The 27,808-nt window shown below is 38.4% G+C and overlaps 2 protein-coding genes across 3 annotated transcripts; one reads left to right on the top strand and one right to left on the bottom strand.

The window, feature by feature from the left end:
* The first annotated feature begins 2,648 nt into the window (after positions 1 to 2,648).
* idh3a (isocitrate dehydrogenase (NAD(+)) 3 catalytic subunit alpha) lies at positions 2,649 to 17,038 on the top strand. Of its 2 annotated transcripts, XM_081356286.1 has the most exons (12): positions 2,742 to 2,847; positions 3,282 to 3,341; positions 4,922 to 4,984; positions 6,173 to 6,256; positions 12,037 to 12,151; positions 12,234 to 12,421; positions 14,334 to 14,467; positions 14,618 to 14,720; positions 16,130 to 16,194; positions 16,290 to 16,374; positions 16,458 to 16,610; positions 16,711 to 17,038. In XM_081356286.1, the coding sequence occupies exons 1-12, from the start codon at positions 2,821 to 2,823 to the stop codon at positions 16,792 to 16,794; spliced, it is 1,161 nt and encodes a 386-aa protein (XP_081212412.1). In that variant the 5' UTR covers positions 2,742 to 2,820; the 3' UTR covers positions 16,795 to 17,038. The 2 variants fall into 2 exon arrangements, with proteins under 2 accessions (XP_081212413.1, XP_081212412.1); XM_081356287.1 differs by lacking the exon at positions 3,282 to 3,341 and having other exon boundaries at positions 2,649 to 2,847.
* A 297-nt stretch (positions 17,039 to 17,335) lies between these two features.
* Positions 17,336 to 27,133, bottom strand: acsbg1 (acyl-CoA synthetase bubblegum family member 1). Its single transcript, XM_081356272.1, has 15 exons — positions 26,951 to 27,133; positions 25,340 to 25,444; positions 24,538 to 24,602; positions 24,139 to 24,410; positions 23,928 to 24,016; positions 22,058 to 22,178; positions 21,894 to 21,974; positions 21,658 to 21,807; positions 21,390 to 21,566; positions 19,120 to 19,298; positions 18,788 to 19,021; positions 18,476 to 18,693; positions 18,223 to 18,362; positions 17,894 to 18,140; positions 17,336 to 17,752 (listed from the first exon to the last, which is right to left on the bottom strand). Exons 2-15 carry the CDS (start codon positions 25,399 to 25,401, stop codon positions 17,676 to 17,678), a joined length of 2,112 nt encoding a protein of 703 aa, XP_081212398.1. The 5' UTR covers positions 25,402 to 25,444; positions 26,951 to 27,133; the 3' UTR covers positions 17,336 to 17,675.
* Positions 27,134 to 27,808: the final 675 nt, after the last annotated feature.

The raw sequence follows: 27,808 nt of genomic DNA on the forward strand, positions 1-27,808 counted from the left end.
ACGATTTTTCAACCTAGAGGTCCACTTGGGGTTTTACGGATGGGCGGGACTTACCAGCTCTATACAGAAAGTAGACGGTATATGAAAAGGCATTAGCGTATGCTGTGTGGTTTATTTCCAGTGTTACTAGCTGAGCAGAAATACATAATCATGCTTTGCTTGGTCTCCTCAAAGTTGCATTGGATTTTTCTCCTTAGCGTAAAGTTTAAGAGGTCCATCCATCACTGTTTTCCATGTTCGTAGAGTTAGTTTCTGGAGAAAATATATAGGCTATAATCTGTGTTTTTACATAGCTTTTTAAAAAATGGCGGGTGCTGGCGTTTTGCGTGCGTTCGGCCAATCAGCGTACACTAATGTCACTGGTAGTTCCTATAGTGCTGGTTTAGACCCTACTCTGAAGTAGGAGTTAAATTAGTTCCTCCAAAAGGAGTTCCTAGAACTGAAATTGCTCCTAGATCCTGCAGTGTGAACACGCCAAAAAACGTGTACTTCCGCCTTGTTTGCTTACTATCTAATCTACCCTAGAACTTGATTTGTGGCCTTGTAGATGATCAATGATATTCGCTTCACCTGTGACTGGTCATAATGTATTGGCTCATCAATGTACATCTTTCTAGTTATGTTAAGCTCTAAAGCACTATATTTAATTACATTGTGAGTGATGAGGGCCTTCAAGTATCGTTGGGGACAATTGGGGGTCTTGAAATGGTTGAGATCCACTGGTTTAGAGAGACTGATACTGTAGTTACCCCTAATCCAATTTGATCACTGTCTCAGGATGTTCAGAATCAAGACAATTCCTCTTTGCACTCCTAAAACAATGCTGTATTTAACATTATGCTTTAAATTATGCTTAAAATGCTGCTATTTGTATATTTCCTAATGGTAATGCACTTATTGTGTACCATTAGTATTGTTTATTAACCACCTCTGATGCTTTCCCATGTTGCTCTTCTTGTTTACAATTTTTAGAGAATGCTTTTTGCCTTTTTATTCTATGCCTAACGTGGAAAAATTTTGTACATTGCTTTTCATATGGTATTTCTTTTTCTTTGCTCAAGCAGCTTTTTGTTTTAAAATACATCTAAATTGTATGACATAATATGATCAGCTTTGCATCTTTGCATTTACATTTTGTTGGATAAAGTATGATACATTCATGCCAGATATCCCTGTGTCTATGATTATTCATCTTACAAGTAATGTAAAAAAGTACTCACCCACACATGTTGTTTCAGACAAAGTCGTTCTGTCTTACATGGGATACAAACGGCAGAATGACCTGAATGATGCCAGAACTTTCATTTTTGATTGAACTATATAATTTTGCACAAATAAGGTATAAAATGTCGTTGCGAACACATTCAAGAAAACATCTCCATCTTGTGGTCTATACATGCATCGGTCTACTAGACAAAAGTTGCCTACCTTACGAATTATTTTCTATCCTAAAGGTTACTCACTCACTAAAAAAAAAACGTTTTGATCATGAGGGGAGAAAAGTCACGTTGCAAAAAAAGAAAAGGGGGGAGGGGGGGCTGGAAAATGTAAAGTGACATCCAGTGCAGTAGGGGGAGTGCAACAAAAGCATGTACGTTCATGCTGAGAGTTCATGTCAGATTTCTCATCTTTACAGCTACATCAGAGAATGTCTAATAGGAAGAGAATTGGCACTCTCTGCTTACTTCCGGTTTCTGGACTGGCTGCAGTAACACGTCTCTGTCCATGCGGGGGCGCTCGCAGGCGAGTGCAGAATGAATGGAGGTCTATGGAGAAAAACCCTCAAAATCCACTTTTCTCAGGATATAATTTTTTTGTCTAGTAATTTGAATGTTGTATTTGAAAGGAGATGCAAATAAATTACACATTGCTGGGTGTTAGATTTTTTAGAGTCACTTATTTGGTTTAAAAAGTCTTTTAAAATGTCAATGACGTCAGAATGCTGACGTCATTAGCAGAATGCTAGCGTGTAATGGGCAACAACAACTCAACCTGTAAGAAATCGAAAAGAAATAAGTACTCGTTCATTCAACTTTCGCCCTATAACCCATGTTGAACTTGCAAAACCTACAATAAAATCTGAGATTTCTCAACGGGAATCGGGTGAAAGAGACACATTTAACCGTCTAGCCCCATAGACTCCCATTCAGTCTGCACTCGCCCGCGATCACCTCCAGTGGAATTCTAATGGAACTGCAACCAAGATCGATACAATGGGGCTAATAGGAAGTGCCAAGGCTCTCCGTAGACGGGCTCTGGCTACATGCAGATCAGTGGGCCTGCACATATGGTTGCCAGGTAATTTTCTAAATCCCCATTTCCCAAAAATCATAGACTAAAAAAATAGAGATCCACAAATATAAATCCATAAATATAAATATAACTCTGTGTTTAGAGAAACAAAGTGTATTTTTGTATATATATATATATATATAAATAAAAATAAATAAACTATAAAAATATGATTAAACTCACAAATGAAAAAATGTAATTCATTAATTTGATTTAAAACAAACAAACAATGCATGATGAGTAGAAACACATAATAATATAGCCTAACTTTATAAAATTATATAAAATAAATAAAATACAAATAATTTGGTATTTATGCATGAAAATATATTGCTACAAATTAAGGCTCTCGCACCAGAATGGTCATATTTTGCGGTCCGTGGCATCTAAAGATTGAAAACCCCTGCCGCAAGGTAAAGCATACTAGTCTAGGAAAAATCTGGCAACCCGAGATCCTCATAGCGGAGGATGAGACACCGGATCGCTGCATTGAGTTAGTAGTAGTCGCAAGATCACGATTAGCACAGGATGGCTGGAAACGCATGGAGGTCAACGGTAAGGACTCTATTATGTGACAAACCTCAGATTATAGCAGTCTGTGTGCTGTTATGCCTGATATGACTGTGTACTATGCATGCAAGTATATACTTACCGTACGCTGAAAAAACAACGTTGCGTTGCATTAGAGATGCCACAGCGGCCCTGCACTGCATGCCCTTCACACAGGCACTTACATGTTTAACACATTTTAACAGCTCCCAGTCAACTCATATACTAGTCTTTTAACACATATGAGTGATGAGTGTAAGTGAATAAGACGATGTGTTTTGAATCACGCCCGTGTCAAACGCCACAGATGTTCAACACCACTGCAGTCATCCCCCATCCACACGCTATTGTGTTTAATAGTCCAAAGAGTAAATAAACTCAGCTAGTAAGGCAGCAAGGTCAGGTTGTGGTAATTTAAAACGACATTCTTGCCTTTTCAGCTCCTAAAACTTCTCGAGAGATTCGGCGTGCGGATAGGTGACGCGAGCGGGACTCCGGAAGTAAGACGCGCATCTCAGTTCAGTCAGTTAGCTTTAACGCGTTAGCTTGCAGTGGCTTATTATAGTCATTAAAGATGGCAAATCTGACGTGGACATTAAAATAGTCACGGTGAGATAGTTTATAAATGAGCTTAGCTGATTTACATCAGCAAGGAGATCCATTAACGCCAACAAACTTACCATCCACCAGCTGGTGGATGAAGGTCACCTCGACATGTTGGCTTCATGAATGCAGTAACAAGAGCTGACCAATGTCACGACTTCATTTATGAGTTTCCATTATTAACTTAATGTTATAGTTCTTCTAGAATCTAGAACATACAATCATGGATATAAGTGATAAGGACATGACAAGCATGCAGAAGAACCGTTATATTAGAAGGAGGAAATGTAAAATAGCTGTGCATATGGTGGGAGACATTAGCTCTTTAAATCATTATATAATGAATTATTATTTCCACAGATGGCTCTAAATGTGTTCAAAAATGTATGAATGTTATTGCAAAATATGAAACACATTCTGGCATCTTAAAGAAAAAAAAAGAATACTACTAACTTTCTAACGTTTCTCAAAACTAACTACTTTTCTTACAAGGGAAAGAAGCCTGGTAAGAAGTCTACCTGAGGTGTCAAAAACTTAGTCTACTATTTTCTTAATTTTGAATCTCTATATATTGTTTTATAATGAGCAATATTTGTATTTTGTAAGGGGGGTAGTTCAACCAAAAATAATTCCAATTATAGGTCAAAATTCTGTCTTCAATTACTCAGCCTCATGATTTCCTCATCTTCGAAACACAAATTAAGATATTTTTAATAAAATCTGAGAGATTTCTGTCCCTCCAAATTAAATGACATTCATTCATTTTTGAGTGCCTTTCTGAATTAAAAATCATTTTGATATTTTTTTGTGGAAAATGTCCAAATACGTTTTGGTTCACCATTTTATGGCATCGCTCTCTCACAGTACACTGCTTTCTCCAAAAAAAAAAAAAAAAAAAATTCCTAGTAATGTCCCCATCAGATATGCTGTCTTTTTTTGAAGGGTTTGCTTTAAAAAAAAATACTTGTCATTTGTGTTTGATCATCAGTGACCAGTAGCGTTAAAGTTTTAGGCTGATTTAAACTGAATGTTCATACTTGAAATGTTGACCATGCAGATTTGTGAAACTACACCCCTCATTTTACACCAGGGATGAGTAATAACTAACACCTAATCACGTAGATAATTGGCAAAGATTTGCATTGGTTTAATCTTTTGGCTTCAGGATGGTCCCTGGTGTAATTCACCTTCTGCATGCTTGTCGCCTTAATTGGACTTGCTGCATTTTCTGTTCAACAAAACACTTAAAGTTTGCATGCAGAGTTAATGGGATCAGATTAAGTCGGGCTCAGTCTAATTAACTTCTTAAGCTACTGTGTTCAGTGAACATCAGCCATAGTGGCAGTCACATTAAACGCAGCGCTTTTTAAAATCGCATGGCCAATAGAATGTTTGTGCTTTGTGTATTTGGTAGTGTCAGCTTGATTGATCTTCCAGTGTTATTGATCTGTTTGTACCTTTGAAATCGCCTCTGCAGGTGTCCCGTGTAATAGGAGCCATAAAGACTCAGACCCCACAGCCCAGAACCTTCTCTAGAGGGGTAAGTTGAATTTAACTCTCACTGCTGTACCATAATTTGTGGTGACACAGTTACAAATTAACTCAACTATATGGATAACACTAACAAATCTGTAGTATTTTTGAAGATGTACCATGTTTTTTTTTTTTTTTTTTTTACGTGTACCATGGTAATCCCAAAAATCTTTTACTCACCCTCAAGTTGTTCCAAACCTGTATGAATTTTCGGTTTTGCTGAACACAAAGCAAGTTATTTTGAAGAATATGAGTAATCAAACAGTTGGGGGGCATCATTGACTTTTATAGTATGGAGAGAAAAAAATATGATGGAAATCAAATGTTCTTCAAGTAACGCTAATAGAATATTCTGTCAAAGTTATCCAGTCTTTTATAATGTTCTCAGGCAAACGTCATTTATAACATCGTCCATGGACTTTTTTCTGAAACGTTTTACTACTACGTATTTCAGAATGTTAGGAGAACATTTAAAAGTAACATTTCAATAATGTTTGAAGAATGATGAAATGTTTCTCTAACGGTCACAGAACCAAGAAAAAAACGTTTTAAAACATTTTCTAAAAACTGGATGTTTCTATATTCAGAAATAACTTTTATATAACTTAATTGGAACGCTAGCAAAAAACGTTCTTAGAACTAATTTTTCTTAGCTAGGAATGATGCATATGAATGTAGTTTGTGGTCCAGTTTGGTTGGTATAATGCTCACTTTTCTTAACCATGAACAGAATTTCAAAACTTAATGTAATTTAAGTACATCATTTGCCCCAAACCAGTTTTTTTAATAAGTTTTAATATGTTAAAACTATTAGGAAAATGGAATTTGATATCAGAAATTTAGAGTCAATTATATAGTGACCTTAAGTATAGATATAGTAAAATTTTCTAAATAATCATCAATATAATAAACGGGATGGTAAATGGTCAGTTTTACATATCCAATAGGCAAGTACTTAGAAAAGCTTCATGCTCAGCTTTGGGGTAAGCATGAATCATCAAACATTAATTTTTGCAGCCTGCAGAAAATATGTAGTTGTGCAAGTTACACACAAAGGCGTTGGCTTTTTGGCACTTGTGAAATCCTCAAATATATGTAGATGCCTCAGAAAAATAATGCCAGATTGTGATACTTGTGAACAATTTTCCAATTTCTGATTATTTTATTTATTTATTTTTGTGCTTTATTTTGACAGATTCAAACTGTAACGTTAATTCCTGGAGATGGAATCGGTCCGGAGATCTCCACAGCAGTAATGAAGATATTTGAAGCAGCAAAGGTACGGATCTGTTGTTTTACTCTTCGGGAATTCAGCTTAGGCTGCAAGTTGCAACAAGTGCATTGAGCGACTATTATACTTGTAACCCCTTTTGTGCACTGCTTTCAGTCTTAGAAGAGAATTCAGCACATTTGTGTAAATATTTGCCCTCAACTTGAATAGTGCAGTTGTATTTAAAGTCACCATGAATTCAAAATAGATTTTTTTTTTTAATGGAATATTGTAGTGCCCTTGTAATCTTTAACAAAAATAACTTCCCCTCCCTCTTGCGACATCTAGTCTAGTCAAGTCAAGTCACCTTTATTTGATATAGCGCTTTTTATAATACAGACTGTACAGTGATAACAGGGAAATAATGCAACAAAGTTTGTTTTGGCTGTAAAGCAGCTCTTGAATAAAATAGTGTCATAGTCCAGCTTAAGTTCAGTGATGGTTCATTTTTGTTATAAAGAAGTTAGTAATTTAGTCCATTTATATATATAGCAGCTCTGGAGAAAACAGTGATGTCATCGTCCAGCTCAGTTCAGTTCTCATACAATGGTGTCAACGCAGGCAGATCAATAATATTGTTGAATGTTAAGTGTTGTTGTAAAGTTTTTCTTTCTTCAAAGCAGAGACCAGGAGACAGTTGGGATCGCGTTCAACGGAAGTTATTCTTTATTGAGAACTCCTCTGTACACGGCTGTAGAAACTTCCAACATGATCTGACTAAAACATTATACATAGTAGCTATATACATTCCAAGGGGGAGGGATTACATAGAGGCGGGAACTCTGAATAAAGCATGCAAATGAAGTGGGAACACACCCTACTCTGAGTCCAATTGAATCAGCATAACTATTCACATGCTGATACTAGCCAGGAACTCCAATTCCAAGAGCCATCCCAGAGCCATTAAAGACAAAAGGTGAAAGTCAATCAACCTAACGATTCAACGTCTGGGCTCCGAAAGGTGAGAATCAAGTGATCTGACTTATTTAAAACACAATAGAGAAAACAGGTCTGGCAAGAAAAGTGATTCTTTGCTGGAGACTCCATAATCACCTGAAATCAGTCTACTAAACTTTATCAGTTTATATACTATTGCAGTGGAAAAACTAAATTAAACATTTAATAAAATATGTAATCCAACACTTCCCCCTTTGAGAGTTCTAATAACTCTCACAAAAATACAAATTTAGACACATAAAGTTCATTCTTGTAACTGGTGTAAGTTACAGGCACATATAACTTGCTCTGTGTTGTTCATCTGTAATTGCATGCTGACACAGAAACAAACATGCAATTTAGGGTCCGTGAATTTTCTGCGTTGTGTATTTTTCATTTTCTTTTGTGATAGTTCGTTCAGCAGTGGGTCTGGTTGTCTTCTTGAGGTTGGGGCTTCATATGCAGATGAGACGGTCGCTGCATATGGATCTTGAAAAAGCCATCAAGTTTTATCTGCACACTGTAAGACAGAAAACAGAAAAACAGAGAGCAGTATTTCTTCAAAACACTACGGTTGTAGCAGTTTAAACACAATGGTTCTATCGTTTTCAGAGTGTACTGTTGTCGTTTCATTCTTTCCCTATTTCTTAATTGATTTGACACCTATGGACCAGTGAGGTAAGGATGGACTAAATGAGGAAAGGCCTATGAGGTAGTGTCTTCACCCTGGATTGGCCCCCGACGCCTGTTGCGTCAGTTCTTTCCAGGGCCCTCACTGAACCGTGTCCTATTCTGTCCCTGTGTTGTGCACACACTGTACAGTGTGTGAGAAAATTGGCACATTTTCATTCTCCAGTGAAACATCAGTCTTAATAGACATCATATAGAGCATGGAGGTCTGATTGTAGTGTTCTGCAGTGTAACATTTATGGCTGTGAGTTTTCTGAATGTCCCCCAAACAAAGGCTGTGACAGTCACTTTCCTTTTGTTCTATTAAACAAAAAAAAATAAGTCTTTCATCTTTGTTGTAAGTTACTGGGGAGATTAAGCAATCACAGCCCAAATTGTTAACACCTCAAAAAGCTTACCCACGAGTCCAGTGACGAGGGGAGGGGTTGCTTCAAAGTAGCAAACAAATGTAGCAAGAGCTGCATAACATTGTTAACTTGTCTTAAGTTATTTTTATTTTTTCGACATTCTTTTCCAAAATGTCCGTGCTTGCCACAGTAAGAACAACTGGCTTCTCTAGGACTTTTGCGTTTCTTTGGCTTCTCTGAGTTAACCTTAAAGGATGCTGCTGCAATTTTTACTCTTGCCTTGACATCAAAGTCTCTTTCCCAAATAGCTAAACTGTCCAAGTTGTCTTGCAGGGTTCTATTTGACCATGTAAGATCTAAGAAAGGCAATGCATTTCTATGTTCTGACAAAAGACCATCGGACCATGTGCGAACTAGAGGACCATTATGACCTAACACTTTCTCTGGAGTGTCGGCAATTCCGCTGTAAATGGCAGCGATCTGACAGAATCGTTCTGTGTACTCACAAACAGTTTCATCCTTCTTCTGTACACAATTAGTGAGCTTTGACCAGTCCACTTTCGGTCCAACAATGTTCTTTAACACTTTAACAACTTCCTCTCTTAATTCATCTTTACTGGCCTGTTGCAGTTCAGAATTATTTACAGCACTTTCAAAATCATTGAATTCTGACTCAGTCAAGATCTGTGATATTAGCTGGGTGACTTCAGCTAGAGTCATATCATAGAGCCGCATTTTGCTGATCAATGCTCTTCTAAACTTAGAAAAATTTCTTTGCACTGATGGCAAACTTTCAGCAATTCTCTCAATCTCTTTAGGACCTAAAGATGTTTTGATTGCTTGTGGCTGCAATATGGGGGTTGCAAATGGAACTGTATCAACACCTTTTCCCTGAGGCTTTTGTCTAGCTACGCACACTTCAACTGCATTTACATCTGTATTGACATTGTCCTCTATACTATCAAAAGACTGTAAATCAGGATAGCTTTCCTCTGACTGTTGGTCTTCTAAATCACATTTGGTTGAGGCTTTGTTATGGCCCACGTTTGTCTTGAGACAGGACACCTGAGTCTGCAATTGTTTGATCTGTTCTTTCAACTTAGCAATACACTGCGCTTGTTCTTGTGCAATGGATAAGCTAAATTCTCGGTGACAACCGATGATGCCTTTCAGATTTTTCTTCCTGATACATGCACTCAACACTTTCTTGCAATCTTCAATTGACCACACTTTCTCTGGATCAATGCCAAATTTCTTGGTTAAATTCAATCTGACTGGCTTAGTCACGATGGAGTCCATGTGCTCTGATAACAAAGACTTGAATTCACTATCTGTCCAAAAAGGTGTAATCTGTCTAGTACTTTTCCTAAACATTTTGTGAATTTTTTTGTTACCACAAACAAACACTAAAAAAACTCTCTACTGTCTTGCAAACATAGGGTACAATCTTATTAGCACAAGAAGCTAAATCTAATTCTAAAGCTAATTCTCTAGCTTACAGATAGGTCTTCTCTAGCAAGAGCATACACACAATATTAACATGTAACTGTTAATCTTCCCTGCCAACAACAGGGGGTAAATTTCATCTCTAAAAGAAAAACTTTTTTAGAGGCTCATCTTTAGTTAACCAAACTCTACAGCTGTTTGTTAACTACTTCTCTGAACGGCGCAGAGGAAAACATTTGTACTGGTCTGCATTGGTTCTTTTAATGGAGTGAAACTCACCGAGTCTTTCATTTGTAGAGAAAGATTCCGTCTGGAAAAATTCAGTCTTTGAGATCTTTTTGGAGCTTGAAGTTTTCAATCTGGATTCAGAAGATTCAGTCTGGAACTCAGTCAGCTTCGTTGAGATCTTTGAGCTTGAAGTTTCAAGATGCAGTTCTTTGAGTTTCCTTTTTCTCCATCCGGGTCACAAGGCACCATCTGTTGTAAAGTTTTTCTTTCTTCAAAGCAGAGACCAGGAGACAGTTGGGATCGCGTTCAACGGAAGTTATTCTTTATTGAGAACTCCTCTGTACACGGCTGTAGAAACTTCCAACATGATCTGACTAAAACATTATACATAGTAGCTATATACATTCCAAGGGGGAGGGATTACATAGAGGCGGGAACTCTGAATAAAGCATGCAAATGAAGTGGGAACACACCCTACTCTGAGTCCAATTGAATCAGCATAACTATTCACATGCTGATACTAGCCAGGAACTCCAATTCCAAGAGCCATCCCAGAGCCATTAAAGACAAAAGGTGAAAGTCAATCAACCTAACGATTCAACGTCTGGGCTCCGAAAGGTGAGAATCAAGTGATCTGACTTATTTAAAACACAATAGAGAAAACAGGTCTGGCAAGAAAAGTGATTCTTTGCTGGAGACTCCATAATCACCTGAAATCAGTCTACTAAACTTTATCAGTTTATATACTATTGCAGTGGAAAAACTAAATTAAACATTTAATAAAATATGTAATCCAACAGTGTCCCCAACTAAGCAAGCCCGGGGCGACAGTAGCAATGAACCCAAAACTCCATCAGGTGACAGAATGAAGAAAAGAACCTTGGGAGAAACCAGTTCTCCTCTGGCCAACGAACGAGCAGTGTATGATTATGATTCAGGCAGCATTATAGGTCAGAAGTCAATTGGATCGGAGCATTCAGAATATTTAATGCAGTTCCATCTGGTTGAATATCAGATGCATAATGCCGATATGGAGACGGGTTTGTTGAGGATCTGTGCCACTGGCTGTCGTGTGGACGAGGCCTTCACAGGGGAGAGTCTAGTTGACACAATCTCTGCTGACACTTCAGGGCTGCGTTGTGGTCGAGCCTAGGCGCAGGTCCATAATCTGATCTGGATACGGCCCGGATACGGCTGACTACTGTAACCTCGGGATAAACAGAGAGAGTAATATTGGCGTAGATTCCAATTCAGTTCGTCTTAAGTACCGTATATACCCGACTATAAGACGACCCTGAATATAAGACGACCCCCCCATTTTCCAGAATTATTTTTGGGACAAAAGAGATTTTTGTGGAAAAAATCTGGTTTTCAACAGAAAATAATTTTATTTGAAAATTGCAGTGATAATTCATTCTCTCTCTTCCAGCGCGCGAACGCACCTTTCTCTATCTCTCTCTCTCTTGCGCTCTCTCTCTCTCTCTCTCTCTCTCTCTCTCTCTCTCTCTCTCTCGCTCGCTCGCTCGCTCTGCGTCTCGCGCGGCAGAGAGGAGCAGCGTTTTAATTCATTTAAACACAGAATGTTGCTTCTCTAATTTTACATGCAAGTATAGCCGAAATCATTTGTCTTAATGGGTCATGTTTCAGTCACTATTTCATATTTATTCAATTGTTCGTTCTCCCTCCCCCCCCGTGATTTTGTCTATATCGCGAATATAAGACGACCCCACATTTTTCAGCCTATTTTTAGGACAAAAACCTCGTCTTATATTCAGGTATATACTGTACATCGGGTGTTATAGGAAGTGTTCCCGGTTGCGGCTGATCTAGTTTATGCAGACTAACAATCATTTAACTAATTTGAATCATAGAAATTGTTATGTACGCCAGGTTTAAGAGATGTGCTTTTAGTCTAGATTTAAACTGACAGAGTGTGTGTGAGGGCAGGACAACCTGTCACTCACATGAGATCGACCAATAGCAAACCAGAACCATCCAATCAATTCCCGATGGACAAAATCTAATTTTCTTTTTCGAGAAGCCATTTCACTCCGATATGTCACAATAGGGAAGAAAATACTATCGCGATCTTAGTTTCATGCCAACTTTAAAGCTACATTGTCACCTTTTTTTCTCAATCAGGCCCCTATTCAGTGGGAAGAGAGAAACGTCACCGCCATCCAAGGTCCTGGAGGCAAATGGATGATCCCCTCTGAGGCTAAAGAGTCGATGGACAAAAACAAAATTGGATTAAAAGGTAAACTTGTCGACTCTCTCACATCAGTCAAATCATTATAGTGTTAACGAAACTCACACAGTCAATTTCGATTATATTTCAGGCCCCCTGAAAACGCCAATTGCTGCCGGACACCCGTCCATGAACCTGCTGCTAAGGAAGACCTTCGACCTGTATGCCAATGTGCGTCCTTGTGTGTCCATCGAGGGCTATAAGACGCCTTACACCGATGTGGATCTGGTCACCATCAGAGAAAACACAGAAGGAGAGTACAGTGGGATTGAACACGTGGTATGTATGTGCGCCCATCTGTATTTCAAACTATTTAATCAGTAACTCAACCAAACCAGAGCTAGTTGTTCTTATTCTTTTGATTTCTGCTGCAGAGATCTGCAGTTGCAGGAAAAAGTATGTGAACACTTGGACATTTTACGTGGATTTATGTATTATTTAAAAGGTCAGATCCAAATCTGATTTCCAATTAGGTCACTCCAATAGACGTTATCTGCGTCTGAATTTGCATACTATATAGTAGGTACTACATTTGGTTTTAAAACTTGCTTTATGACCGTTAAAGTACGTTCTATATAGTATAAATGAAATTCAGATGTACCACATCTGTCATGTAGTCACTGTCATGTGACATTCGGTGTCAATTGCATCGCTTCACTGCCATTCACAAATCCTCTCCCGTGGCCTCATGGGTTAGTAAAGTGCCCATTGAATGCACACTTCAGAATCTAGAAGTTGTTAGGACTGGTTCACACATGTTTTTTTGAGACTCAGATCAGTGGAATGAAAAAAAAACCCCGCAAAGGTCTAGAGATGGTTTTTTTTTTTTTTTTTTTGCAAAAGACGTGAGCACAGTGGTCAAACACGTCCATCTAGTGAATGTTTATCTGGAAAAACAATGGAAAATCAGCAGAGACATTCGCTCTGTGTAAACGGCCCCTCAGTCATCTGGGTATTTTTCGCCTACTGTTTTGTGAAAACTTTGAACTGATTCAGTTTAGCAGTATTCCTGATATTTGGTGTGAACCGCTGTCTTAAGGTCATGCCAAAGCGTTTCAGTCAGGTTAACATCAGGATATGGGGTTCATGTACTTTTTCCTGCAACTATATATATACATTTATACCCCTTTAGTTCTTTAGGCCTAGTATACAACAATAGGATGGCATTTGACCTTTGAGGTCATGATTGGCTCCCTTCACAAATGTCAAAGGTCATGCTATTGTCATCTAATGCTATCTTAACCAGTTTTTCGCGCAGTGCTAGCGGGAATTCAGTGGGCAAAGCTCATATTTCAATGCTGTTTATTCTTTAGGTAGGTGCCACATGGTTGTTATAAATCTGTTGTCTCTGGTCCCACTCCATAGTGTGTCAAAGCGTTACGTGATATTACCTTCAGGTCGTCACATTCCATTCATGCGATCTTCCCTTTGTCTGTTCACGTCATTCAAAGTTTAAACATGTACACTACCATTTAAAGTTTGGGGTCAGTACAATTTTTCTTTTGGATGAAATAAATAGATTTATTTTGTAAGGATGAATTAAAATTAAATTGATCAAAAGTGATGGTAAATACTTTAATAATTGAACTTTCTGGTCATTAAATAAATGTATCATGGTTTACACCAAAATATTAAATGGATAGTTCACCCTAAAATGAAAATTAAGTCATCTTAAGTGATCGGTTACTCACCCTGGTATTGTTCTAATGCCATATGCCCTTCTTTCTTTTATGGACCACAAAAGGAGAATTAAAAAAATATATAATAATGTCCCAATTGCACTCGTCCATATAATGGCAGTGAATAGCGAGAGGCATCAAGCTTTTTAAAAGAAGACGCAAAAATATCACTGAATGATCCCAAGCGTCACGTATTTAAAAATAACTTTTCTTGAATTTTCTCAAAACCCCTAAACCTTTGAATGGTAATGTATATGATTCGGTTGTGTACATAAAACCTTAAGTTGCCTAATAGATCAAGTCCATCGAATGAAACTTGTTGTGCAAAACTTAAATCTTTGTATAGCAGTACACCAATAGTTTTAGCAGTCATCATATCTTGCCCCTTTGTATGAACTAACCTGACTCTGTTTTTTAAAACCTAAACTTGGTTTTGTCAGGATAAAGTGGTTTGAACAAAATCAGTTGTGGTTACCACAATATTAAATGTGCTCTGTTTTCACCTGAATCAGATTGTGGATGGAGTTGTGCAGAGTATTAAACTGATTACAGAGGATGCCAGCAGACGCATCGCAGAGTATGCATTTGAGTACGCCAGAAATAACCAGAGAGCCAGCGTCACGGCTGTTCACAAAGCCAACATCATGTGAGTTTCACCTCGACTAGAAATCTCACAAATCACACGGTAACTTTGACAAATTATTATATAACAGAAGTTTTTTTACTGGTAACACGTCTTATTGGATGTCAAATAATTGTAATATGTAAAGATGCTGAATTCAGTGATGTCTTCTAGGCGAATGTCTGACGGTCTGTTTCTGCGGAAGTGCAGAGAGGTTGCTGAGAATTTCAAGGATGTGAAATTCACAGAGATGTATCTGGATACAGTCTGTCTCAATGTATGTATACAAGACAACTTCTTTTGTTAGGCCTTTTCTACTTATCTTGCAACTGTGAAATGCTTTTGATGTGCTTCTTTTAATATATTTATTAGGGGTGTAATGGTTCTCAGTAAAATCGAACCATACCGTTCGGCACGCACTTGCACCGCAGTTCATCTTAAATCTGACGACGCATCTATAATATGGTTTATTGAAAATAACAATGCGTAAAACAGACAGACAAAGTTCTGCTAATGCATGCTTCTGTCGATGGATACACATTCTGGGTTCCCAATACATTACAACAGCGATGACCAAAACAAAACAAAAAACATTGACAAAACTTTGGGCCTGTTTAGGCCTGATCACTTCTTGCATTTTACATTTTTCATAGTTAACATATGACGCAAGTTGCTAAGGCAACATTTCTAATTTCATTCAACTTAAGTTTTTCATCTAATTAATATTAAAATGGGAATTTTTAAGGTGCTGTAAGTTTTTGACTGTACTAAAGCATAAAAATACCAAGCACCAATCTGCTACAGCCAGTTATTCTACTTTGAAATGTGCGTTCTGTGTCAGAATGTCTGTTTTTGTTTTGGTCTTTGCCATACCGCACGTTGCCAATTTACCCAATAGTATTTCGCCACCACAGGTTGCCAGTTGGAAGCATATTACAGCCATGGAAGCCAGTGAACAAACTTGGGTCAGAGATCGCAGATTCTACCCGACCTAAAAAGTCTCATCACCCATCTAAAAATCTCTATTAACGGTAGCATATTAAAATGCGATATCAACTCATCATAAATCAACTCATCAAACAGTGTAAGGCTCATTGCTGTCCATTGTCAATTGGCTCGTTCCTGTCGTTCTCTCACTGTCAATCTTACATGCTGCACCTTTAAGCACTCAGTGTATTGACCCAGAAGCAGTGTTGGATCAGTTACTCTACAAAATTTAATAATTACTAGCTACTAATTACATCTTCGACAGTGTAATTAGATTACTGTACTAATTACTCTCTCTAAAAAGGTATTGCATTGCTTATTACTTATTAAATCACAAATCAACCTCGACCAGTTGAACAATACAAGGATAGTCATGAAACTGCTCTTTTTAATTCTTTTAAATAAATATAAAATTACATAAATTATTCTTGACTTGACCAAAGTATTAAAAGGGAGAAGGTTACCTTAAAAACATACATTTTAACATTAGATGTTAAATTTTAGTGCTAAATACACTATTGTTTTATATAGAATTGTTCTATAGTTTATAAAGTATTTAATGCTATTACATCAGAAGTAACTAATTATATTACAGAAGGGAAAATTAATTACTTGGTTATACATTGCACACAACACTGCCCAGTAGGCACTTTATTTTCATCAAATCATTAAGATCTTTGCATTGTGATTGTTCACTAGATGGTGCAAGATCCCTCTCAGTTTGATGTGCTGGTAATGCCTAATCTATATGGCGACATCTTGAGGTGAGTCGGTATAAAGCATCATATAATAATATTAAACGTGATATGATTATCTTTAGACTGCAACTCTCATCAGCCTTTGATTTGTCTTTTTTCAGTGATCTGTGTGCTGGATTGATTGGAGGCCTTGGAGTCACTCCCAGCGGGAACATCGGAGCCAATGGTGTTGCCATATTTGAATCGGTATGTGTTGGATGCTGTAATATCTTTACAATGGAGTGATCAATTAGTATCATTCAATTTATAATAATTCTTGTGTGTGTTAGGTACACGGAACTGCCCCTGATATCGCAGGCAAAGATCTGGCAAACCCTACCGCCCTTTTGTTGAGTGCCGTCATGATGCTGCGTCACATGGGACTGCACGGTTACGCTAAAAAGATTGAGACCTCCTGCTACGACACCATACGGGACAAAAAGGTAGGATCAATTATTAGTGATCTTTGGGCATGAATATGAATTTCCACCATCAAGACAGATCTTGATACTTACATCTGTGACCTGTTTTTATACATTCCAGCTTCTGACCAAAGACCTTGGCGGAAACTCTAAGTGCTCAGAGTTCACCGATGACATATGCCGAAGAGTTAAGGACATGGAATGAGGCTTTTCTAAATGTCCATGTTTGGATCTCACGCCTAAAGAACTGACAGTCAAAAAACATGAAATTAATCTTCGTATCATTCTGATATCTGCGCACAATTCTACTAAGTGTCTGCATTTTTGTTTCTCCAGAACCGCAAAGCACTGTCTTAAATTCTTGTTCTACGGTGACTGTATTTGTGAGCTGTTTTAATCTGTCAAAAAGGAACTACATAATCTAAGATAAACCGTATTTATTGACTGGACATTTTCTCTGGTTTAATATTGCCTTTGTCACATGACAGGAATAATCTTGTCCAAGTATAAGGGGCTGAAATACATACTTTTTTTGTCTTTAAAGTGTGTTAAATCCGTTAAAAAAAGAGTTAATAGATGTTTCACATTTTTATGCTTGAGCTTTTACATCAACAATGAACTTTACATTATGGTTAACAATTAATATAGTTCAAACAGCTGTTGACCTTTGCTGTGTGTCAATTGTGAAATGACTGTACCATCAAGACATGACTGTGGTCAGAATATATACTATACGTCTATTTTTTATGGGCAAATCAGCCTATGTCTTTATTTTTACAGAGCACTTTTATACAATCATGATAACACTGCGTAAAGATGAGAGCATTGCCATATACAGTATATCCACAAAGCAAGCAAATTTTATTTTTAAGATCTGATCAAAACATACAGGAATATTAAACATCATATAACATCAAACTAACACTGTAAGACAATTAACAATATGTTTAAAAATAATAATTAAAAGAATAGGAGTAAATTATGTTATGTAAATTATGTAAATTAAAAAAAAAACATGTTTCTGCAATCTGTCTTGGCAAAAAGCAACAGTATCTTTGATAGAGATAAAGCCAGTCTGGAGGTCTTCTATTCTCTGTAAAAACTCTGTATTTCACTGTGATACTTCTGCAACACCACTGGGCGACGTAGTTTCATTGTAGGGCCTGAAAAGAAATGTGTATTCTATTATCTTTTGGAATGAACAGTCGTGCAGGTTCAATACAAGTTAAGATCCAGATGCATTCCTCCACCCAGTTTATAAAAACAAGCAATGGACATCTATAGGGAGGTATTTCAGCACTCACCTAGTTCTCCTCCAACAATTGAGAAATCTTTCTCTAATATGGTCCACTTTTGTATGCGCTGTGCGTTTGAGGTTGCTTTTGAATTGACCTGTGCTATACCCTCTTCAATGGACTGGTACACTAGCTTGTCTTTTCCTCCAATGATGTCCGACACTTTTGTCGCTCGGCTACCAAGTCGCTGACAGTATTCCACAGCCTCCAAGCTAAGAATGTCTGTAGGCTCTGTGGTCTCTGGATTGATTGTGCACTATCCAAGGAAAGGAAGAACAGAGTAACCTAAATGATTTAAGAGTTCTTGAAGCCAGAACTTTTCTTAAAGCATAGTTTACCTTTAGTGTTAGCAGAATAGACAGAAATTTCCTTTTGTCTCCGATTAGCATAGCATTGCTGATGATTGGCAACTCCTGTTTCACTGCATCCTCTATGGGAAGTGGGGGAACGTTTTCTCCTCCGGCAGTGATAATGAGCTCTGAAAGGAAAGAGATTGAATGGAAATGCCCTTTAAAGCTAACCTAAATCCAATTATGCAGTACCATCAAAGCTAGTAAAAAAATGTGTAGGGTTAAAAATAGCATCCTTTACCTTTTATTCTTCCGGTAATGTAAAGAAAGCCATCTTCATCTACCTTTCCCAAGTCTCCAGAGTGGAGCCATCCATCTTCATCCAAAGCCTCCTTTGTTTTATGCTCTAGGTTGAGGAAGCCCATGAAGACATTCCGGCCCCAAAAACACACTTCCCCAATTCCGTCAGCATCTATGTTTACTAGTTTGTATCTGCAGCCTGGTACCACCTTACCACAGCTAGAAGAGTTCAAGGAAAGGTTACAAAGTGAACTTGATTATTGACCTTCAAGTTAAAATTATTCAACCTGTAAATTGAGGAAAGAGGGCTTGCCTTGAGAAGCGGAACACATTCGGTCCAGACATAAAGTGGGGTCCTGAGCTTTCACTCATCCCGTAAGCTTCATACAGTCGAATGTTGAGACCGAGGAAGAACTGAAGGGTTTCTCTTCCAATAGGCGCAGCTCCCGAAAAGAATTTCACACAACTGGAGAAGCCCAGCTCGGCACGAAGCTTTTGTAAGACCAAGCTGTCAGCGAGAGTGAAGAGGAATGACTTCTCCTCATCCCTGATTTGAAGACAATGATCATAAAAACATAAAGGTCCACATAACATGAATGTAACATACAGGCAATGATATACAGTACTTTAAAATTATTTACGTACTTGGTAAGCCTTTGATTAGCCTCCAGACTAACAGACATGGCCCATGTCACCAGTTTCCTTTTCATGTATCCACACTGTGATATGCCTTCTTTGATCTTTTCCATAATTTTCTCCCAAACACGAGGAACGCCCATGTGGGCCGTGGGGTTTACCTCTCGAAGGGTGTCTACCAAACTCCCCTAAAGGGAAAGATAAAACAAGTGAGCAATGAAGAATAGACTTCAGTCCTTTATTTCACAGTGTGGCAGTAGTCCAGTCTCAAGTCCAAGACCATATTTTCATGACGGACTTGGCCTTCACTTGGACTCGACCCTCTTCAGGTGTCTGTCTTGACCTGGGGCCAGTTGCATAAACTTAGCCACTATGTTAAGACTGTCTTAAAGCTGCAGTCGGCAAGTCTGGCAGATTGAGTGGACTTAGACAAAATTTTTAATGTTTACAACTCTCATGCCCCTCCCCCACTACCAACGAGCACCCGCCCATCGTCAGTGCATGTGTACCTGATTTTCTGTGAACGCGCGCGTCTCTTGAGCATCGATCAACACCATGGACTCGGAGGTAGGCTGCCCTGGCTAATCTATCCATAGATAGCAATAACCGAGGAATTGGAAGCTTGTTAGTAGATTTTCTCTCCGCCATCACGCTTCGTACAATCTTCAGGCGAACTTCAGGCGTGTCGTGTGCATGTGATATTGTAATGTGCGCGTCTGCGTGAGGGAGAGGGGATCTGTGGCGTGTGCACGAACTGTGATTGACAGTCAGATCTCACACCCCCCTGCGCTGATTGGACCCGATGAGACGGGAGCAGTGGATTTTTGCAAAACAAATAACATGCTCCAGGTGGAGTTAGAAGCTCGGGTTTTTTTCTAAAACCAATTTATTTATGTTGTTCTGTCGGATTATAGTGTCGATTTCTCTGAATATGATAAAAAAAAAGTTGCCGACGGCAGCTTTAAAAACTCATTTGGCCAACTAGAAATTAGTCAAGAGGTAATCAGTCCTACTTTTCTGATTCAAATTAGACCGATCTACCTTTTTACCAGTCTTGAAGAAAAAAATTAGATGACTAACTTTCAAGACAAGTCTAAGCAGTTTATACAACCGGCCCCTGGACTCAACCTACTCAGGTCTTGGCCTGCACTCGAATGAGCTAGTCTGAGGCCCTGTTTACACGAGAACGCTCGCGGGTGAAAACGTACAAATATTTTATCAGATGTGTCTTTCGCTTAGACGGCGACAGCGTTTTTGGGGCTTAAAAATGCAAAAAAGTGATACCACCCTCCAGAGTGGAAATCTTAAAAACGTTCCACCGTCGTGTTCCTGTCTAAAGGGTAAAAACGCAAAAGTCTGCTAGGTTGTACACAGGCGCGCGGACTTGGTGTTGTTGTGTGGCAGTGCTTCACATTGCCACCTAGCCGCCTGGAGTGCATACTACATCGAATTTCACACACTTTTGCGTCACCATATGCACACAGATTTCCCCCCCATAACGCTAGTCTAAACGCAGAATAAAAAGTGATAACGCAACGCCACTTTTGCGTTTTCTCTTCAGATCGTTTCCGTGTAAACACAGCCTAAATTACAACACTGATATTTGATGATAACACCAGTTACATCCCGGACATCAGGGCTGCCCTATTCAACAGCACCGTCCTGCCGGCCATGCTCTATGGGGCTGAGACCTGGACAATGACGGCGGCCGACCGGCTAAAGCTGGCCGTGACTGAACGTGCAATCGAGCGCCGCATGATCGGGGTCCAACAGACCGACCACGTCCGCAACGAGCAGTTGCGGGCCATGACCAGGGTGGACGACGCGGTGGACCTGGCCAACAAGGCCAAGAAGCGCTGGGCCGGGCACCTGATGCGGCGGACGGACGAAAGATGGACGCGCGAAGTCACCGTCTGGTTGCCGATCGACATCAAGCGGCCACGTGGACGCCCTGCAACACGATGGCGCGACTCGCTACGACAAGATCTGGGACACAATTGGATGAGGCTCGCCCAGGACCGACAGACCTGGGCAGATCGTTGTGGTCTGCGTTGACCACTTTTGGCCGGCGAAGACAGACCGATTCTAGATTCTGGATTCTGGGACACCAGTTACAGGATCTAAAGCAAAAGTTCCACCTTCCAGTAGAGTGTGCAGAATTAATAGAAACTTCAGGGTAGGTGTGCTGGATCTAAACTCTGCAGGAAAGTGGCCCACCAGGAGCAGTACTGGACACCCCAATCTAAAGCTAATCAAGAGTCCTGATTTTGAGCAATTACCTTTAGAGCATCTGGCTGAGCAAAGAAAACCTGCTCCCCCCACTGGATCCCTGTCCAGAGATCGTAGATTTGGGCGGCAATATGGCTGAGAGGAAGGTAGCTGACCAGATACTCTTGCCTGATTTCAGCTGCCTGAATATCTCCAGCCTTGCTTGCATGATGGGCCGTCCATGTGATCTATTGGAGTCCAGAATTCAAAATTGTCAGTAATCTACAACACAACATTGCCACTATATTGATAATGTTATTTTTTTTCATAGCTGCTTACGTTGTCATGGCTTAACATCACTCCTTTCGGTGATCCGGTTGTTCCAGATGTGTAAATAAGTACGCAGCACTGATTGGCTTTCTGGTTACTGCTGACTTCATCTAGTTCTTGATCAGAGATTTCCAGTCCTAGTCCCATGAACTCTTCCCACTGTCCAAAGACAAGCAGTCACCGTAAGTCTTTGGTTAAAAAAAAAAAAGTCAACTCAGACAGCTCTCTGTTTATCCAACACTCACCGAATAGAGATTGGGCATCTTCTCCTTCAAAGATCCAGAATACTGTACTATGGCTTTTAAGTGTGGCAGCTTATCCCTTACCTAACATTAAAAACGGATTAATCAGTTTGTTCACTGATTATCAGAAGGTCCAGGTTGAGAAAATAAAGTACATCAAATTTTACCTGTAAAATCTTATCCAGCTGCTTTTGATTTTCCACGACAATGACATTGGCTCTTGAGTCATTAGCGACAAAGAGGCAGGCATCAGGTGAGTTTGTGGTATAGATCCCTGTCATTATGCCCCTAGCATAAACAAAAAAATAGATGTGAGGGCAGGGATTCTAGCCCTAATATTGCTATTTATTTAGTTTGCTTCAGTTTGCATTTGATATTTATAGGCCCCTGTAAGAGCTTGGCCAATGTGTAAATGGGCTTTTCATGCTTTATATTGATAAGACAACCCAGGGTCATTTTTAATAATCCTGGGTTATGTTGTTCCATGTTTCACAGGAAGTTCATTTACATGCACTTTTAGATATCAGTCAGACTAAGGCTGAATCCGAAAGCTAAAGCAGCTGACTTGTTTCTTCACTGCCCTATCAGGCAATGACTTTGCAGGCAGCGTTTGCGCACAAAGGTACCTCACGTAACTGATTTCGGACCGACTTCAGAGGTAGCATAACGCTTTAATGATCCACAGCAAAATAGAGAGAGCTTTGGTAAAGGCTAAGTGAATAATTAATCTCGCTAGAAATGACATCAAAAGTGAAAAAGATTGGTCAAAAACATATTTACACATCTAACCACCAAACGCAACTTTCAGACTCCATCTTTATTTTTTTGATTAAAGGGTTAGTTCACCCAAAAATGACTCGTGTCGTTCCAAACCCGTAAGACTTTCGTTCATCTTCGGAACACAAATGAAGTTATTTTTATGCTAAATGTTTGATGATAAAGTTCATAATGAGATCGTAAAAATAATCCATATGAATTGAGCTGTTTAGTCCAAATTTTCTGAAGAGACATGATCGCTTTATATGATGAACAGATTGAGTTTAGCCTTGCATGCTTGACGCACAAGAACAAACCTCATTGGTTCTTGTGGAAGCTCAAACACGAGAATGAAACTCATTGGTTCTCGCACGGAAGCAAGCATGCTTGAGCTTCCGTTTGCCATAACTGATGTGTGCGTTGATGTATTTAAAGCAATCGTGCCTCTTCGTAAAATTTGGACTAAACCACTCAATTAATATGAATTAGTTTTACAATCTCTTTATGAACTTTTTGAACCGTCCAAAGTGGTAGTTGTGTAGACTGTCAATGGAGGGATAGAAATCTCTCAGATTCCATTTAAAATATCTTTATTTGTGTTCTGAAGATGAATGAAAGTCTAACGGGTTTGAAACGACATGAGGGTGAGTAATTAATGACATTATTTAAATTTTGGGGTGAACTATCCCTTTAACTGTCACAGAATGGAATGCACAGGATGGTGGGATATCATATGCAGTGAAGGATATGCTGGCTTGTTGCTCAAGAGACAGGAAGTGAAGCTAACATTGGATTCGGACGTGCCTTGATGCCTTCCTACCTTGGAATGCATCCTCCAAAGGCAGCATTTTTTAGCTTTCGGATGCAGCCAAAAACTAAATTATTTCAAAATCATTACTTTTTAAAATTCCATGTAAACGCTTTAGTTAGCTGTTTTTTGTGAATTTGGACTAACACACCTAGATAATGAAATTGTAGCTTGACCTGTATGCAATTGTATAATCGTGAAACAGTTGGCCTTTGAATTGTGCCCATGACACAAAAGACAAAGGTGATGCACAGTGTGTATTTAATTATTTAAATATTTGATTTAAGCATTGTGTCATGTATACTTGGACAGAGAAATTAACACTGTAGTCTGACTACGCAAAAACCAGCTTTACCTTGATTATGCACATATAAACATACTTACAGTTCAAGTGTTTGGCAGTACAAACAACACCAAAACTTACACGTATGAAATTTTAGGCATAATGTAAACAACCTACAGGTATTTCTCACCCTGCAAACACGGTTCCAACAGCAGCGATAAACCACTCTGCAGAGTTAAATCCCAGGATGGCTACACTGTGGAACCGCTCCAGACCAAGCTAGGAGAATTGTCAAATATCACTGTATTATATCTAATCCATAAATTCCATGCATATGACTTATGAGAATGAGCTGTGCAAATAAACTTGAAATTAGTGTTTAAAAAACTTTCCAAGATCACCTTTAGAAAGCTTTTGGCGGCCATTCGACTGAGGTGATAATATTCCGAAAAGGTCACTTTTTCCCATTCGTTTCCTCTTTTGGTTGCCAAAGCGGTCAGCTTCCCATACTTCTGAACTGAGTTGGTAAACATCTGATGTACAGTGATGGGCTGTTCTGGGCAAAGTTCATCTATTCTCAGCTGAACTGATCCACTGGCTTCTGTAGTCCATAGGGATTGGGCTGGGGCCAATTCCGCACCTGCCAGAACCTTCTCAACGCTCTTTTTCTCTGCTGCATTGAATAGGAGATAATCACAGTTCAATGACTAAAAATCTGATGATGTGATTGAACGGTCAGAACATAATCCTGATATCAAAACTCTGCCTATGATAAACAAAATAAGAGTTAATCTACTTACACAAACCTTCGCCAACATCCTGCTCCAAAAGGTCTGTCATGGGCCCTGAAGGTGAACAGTCTGAGCTGAAATGCAGAGTGCTGGCCTGTTAGATAGCAGTGGACTCTGGCTCTCCCTGCGGACAGACCCGGCTCTTGCTGCCGTACCCATGAATCACATGGCGCAACTGCTAAACAGCATTGTAAGCCCCCACAATGATGGGTTTTGGTTACTAAGTCCTAAAGCCCCTGCAGCTTTGTTGGCAGATGGGAACTCACAAAATGTGTGAGAAACTAGTTCCCATCAGTCATAGAAACTACTGGTTTCTTTTTCAGGTCAGTTCTTGACGTAACAGCCACAAGTAAGAGGGCACATTAGGTTGCTTTAAAACTGGCATCCCTGCAAAATGACCGGCTTGATTGTCATTATAAACGAGTGCTAGAACTGGCAGCTGAGCTGATTTCATTTCCGCTGCGCTTTTTGATTTAGAGTGTTTGGTGAAAAGCACAAACACCAAGAGATTTTTCCGAGTAGTGTTCTGCCAAACTCTTTTTAAATGAGACATTTTGCATGTTATTCTTACCTATGGCAACTGTAGCTAAAGATAACTTCACACAAATTCTAAAGAAGGTAAAAGTGTCTCATTGTTAAAGGAATATTCAAATTTTGCTTCTTTAAAAAACAAAAAGAAACAAATGCATTGGTATTTCATTCATTTTGATTCACGTAAAATGAATCAAATATCAATCCATAAGATGGAAATTCAACAGGATGAAGCCATCGCAGTGCAAGGTAATTCAACTTATTACATTCATTCACATACCTGTTTCCAAGCTGGTTATTGGCGGGATCAGTTTGCTGGTGTGTTTGATTGCTGGTGCTCATGCTGACTACAGGACTGAGATGAACTACTCAAAATCTCTCCGTTCTTGGCATAATGAGGACAGAATGAATAGCTCCATGAGGCAGTGTCACAATTCTCCATGTGAAAAACTTCAGCTAGTATGTTGAGTTTCTAGGAAATGTTTCGAAGTTCTTTGAAAGTTGGCAAAAGTCTGTTCAGTGTGAAATGTCTTTAGGTGAAAACACTTAATGCATATTAATGGGTTTTGGGGGCTTTTATATGCAAATGTCTTACAGTCCATTGAATTTTAATAAAACAGCCCACTCAACTGAGTATATATTAAGTTATTCTAAGATATCTTAATCAAAATTAATTTACTATTACAAATGTTATATTGATTACATTTTTGTATTTCAATTTGTATCACCTTTAGGTAAAGAGAGAAATTCTGTGAATTTCTAATAGCCTAACACAAATATTTTCTATCATTGGACCTTACTATATATAGCTTATACCGCATCTGTTTTGTGATTTGTTGTGTTCCAAACACCAAATACTTTATTTTCAAATCTAGTCCTTTCTGTTTAGTGCAACAAAGCATACAAGTTTAAATGTATGGGCCAAGGACAGATAAGAGTGTCCATGATAAGAAAAGGATAAATCAATCAAAAATCTAGCTTTAAATATATGTCAAGTTCTTAGAAATGTACTCATGTTAGTGTAATTTTGAAAAACAATTTTCAAGAAACATTTCTATTAAATGTCTATAAAATGTCATGTGTTACCATCAAGGAAAGAGTAATGAGTAAACCCCTTTAATATGTTCTAATGTGTACACATCTTAATAATTTTTTTCAAGTTTTAAATTATATTCTTCAAAGTAATGGTATTTTAACTAAGTCACACCACATGACATTTTTAAACCTGAACTAATGTTGTCTTGTCATAAAAAGGTTAAAAATTAGACTTGCATGAGGATCTTCAGAGGTCTTTGCTATAATATAATTTCCAATTTTATGTTTGTTTTATGCATGTTGTATTTTTTAAATATTAATAAGCAGTGAAGTAGTTGTATATTCTAAGAAATAACAAGAACTAATAATAGCATTAAGCCAAACTACTTAGTTTTTCTTTGCTTTGATTTCGTACTTTTAAATGAGGATTTTCTTCTTAAGCAAAACCCCCAGTGTTAAATGAACATCGCCAGTGCTAATTTAAAACTGTGATATCAGGATCATTGATCCAGATAAACATTGTATCCAATTATCTGTTTACTTGCATGATTAATATATATTCTGAAAAGTATAGTAGTATATCCAAAAATATAGAGCGTTATATTATTGATTAGGTAGCCTACAAGCTTAATGACACCTATTGAGGGTCATGTTAACCGACCAAAAGTCCACAGCTTGTCAAACCACATTGAATTTTGTATGAAGTTTAGCCTACTAATTTTTTTTTTTTCCCTAACCGTGTTGGGATATGCAAAATCCATGCTAGGCTATATGATAATATTCGTTACCATAAGCAGAAAAAGGAAATATTAGGCTAACATTAGTGTTTTCTCTCATGAAATGAAAGTGTCTTTACCTGTATTAAGTGGATCACAAGCTGCACTGCAACACTTGGTGATGAACTAAGCCCTCTTCACCGCTGGTAAAGAATAGGTCGCTTTTGTAGGTTTTAATAGATTATAAGTAAACATCCACTTTATCAAGCTCTCTGGTTTGTTCTCGTTCTGAGGTATCCTTTAGTACTGAGGGAAACCGCTTCAAATGATTCAGAGGGCGAGTGATCGATCCCAGTGATTCATACTGAATCACAAACCCATTTGACCTATTCATGCAAAAGAAGCGAATCAAAAGTGTGAATAGTTATGCTAACCGGCCATCACTGGCATGCATGCCTACATTCATTCATAGATACAGTTATTTGTTTATTTATTACAGCTTATTAATTGGCTTTTTTTAGGCTTTCCTCTCGCTTGTAACGTAAAAGAGTCGACTTCTATTGTGGCCATCTGGTGGTCAAATATAGTCGCTGGTTTTACATCTGAAAACAAAACAAATGAAAACATCAGTTCATTTGAATCATGCCCTTGTTATTTCACAAGTATCAGGCATATAGGCTTTATTAACACTAGAGAAAAATAATTATAGACATTATTTTTAATTTGTTTAAAATAATGTCTGCCCTCCAGAGTTTATAAGTATAGTTTCAAAAATAAGGCTAATTATTTATTTAGATGAATGCAATCTTCAGAGAAGTATTTAACCAACACGTATAATGTTCATTTACAAATAGGTAGGCAGCCTACTGTTCATAATGAATTGCCTAATGCTTTTTTAAATGTATTATTATCTATCAGTAAACGTAGAATAACATTATCTAAGATTAATGGAATGGAAGAAGATCTAAGTATTATTAGGCTAATTGTTGTGTTATATG

The sequence above is a fragment of the Scardinius erythrophthalmus genome, assembly GCF_964197995.2.
Source record: "Scardinius erythrophthalmus genome assembly, chromosome: 24".
In the NCBI taxonomy this organism is placed as follows: domain Eukaryota; kingdom Metazoa; phylum Chordata; class Actinopteri; order Cypriniformes; family Leuciscidae; genus Scardinius; species Scardinius erythrophthalmus.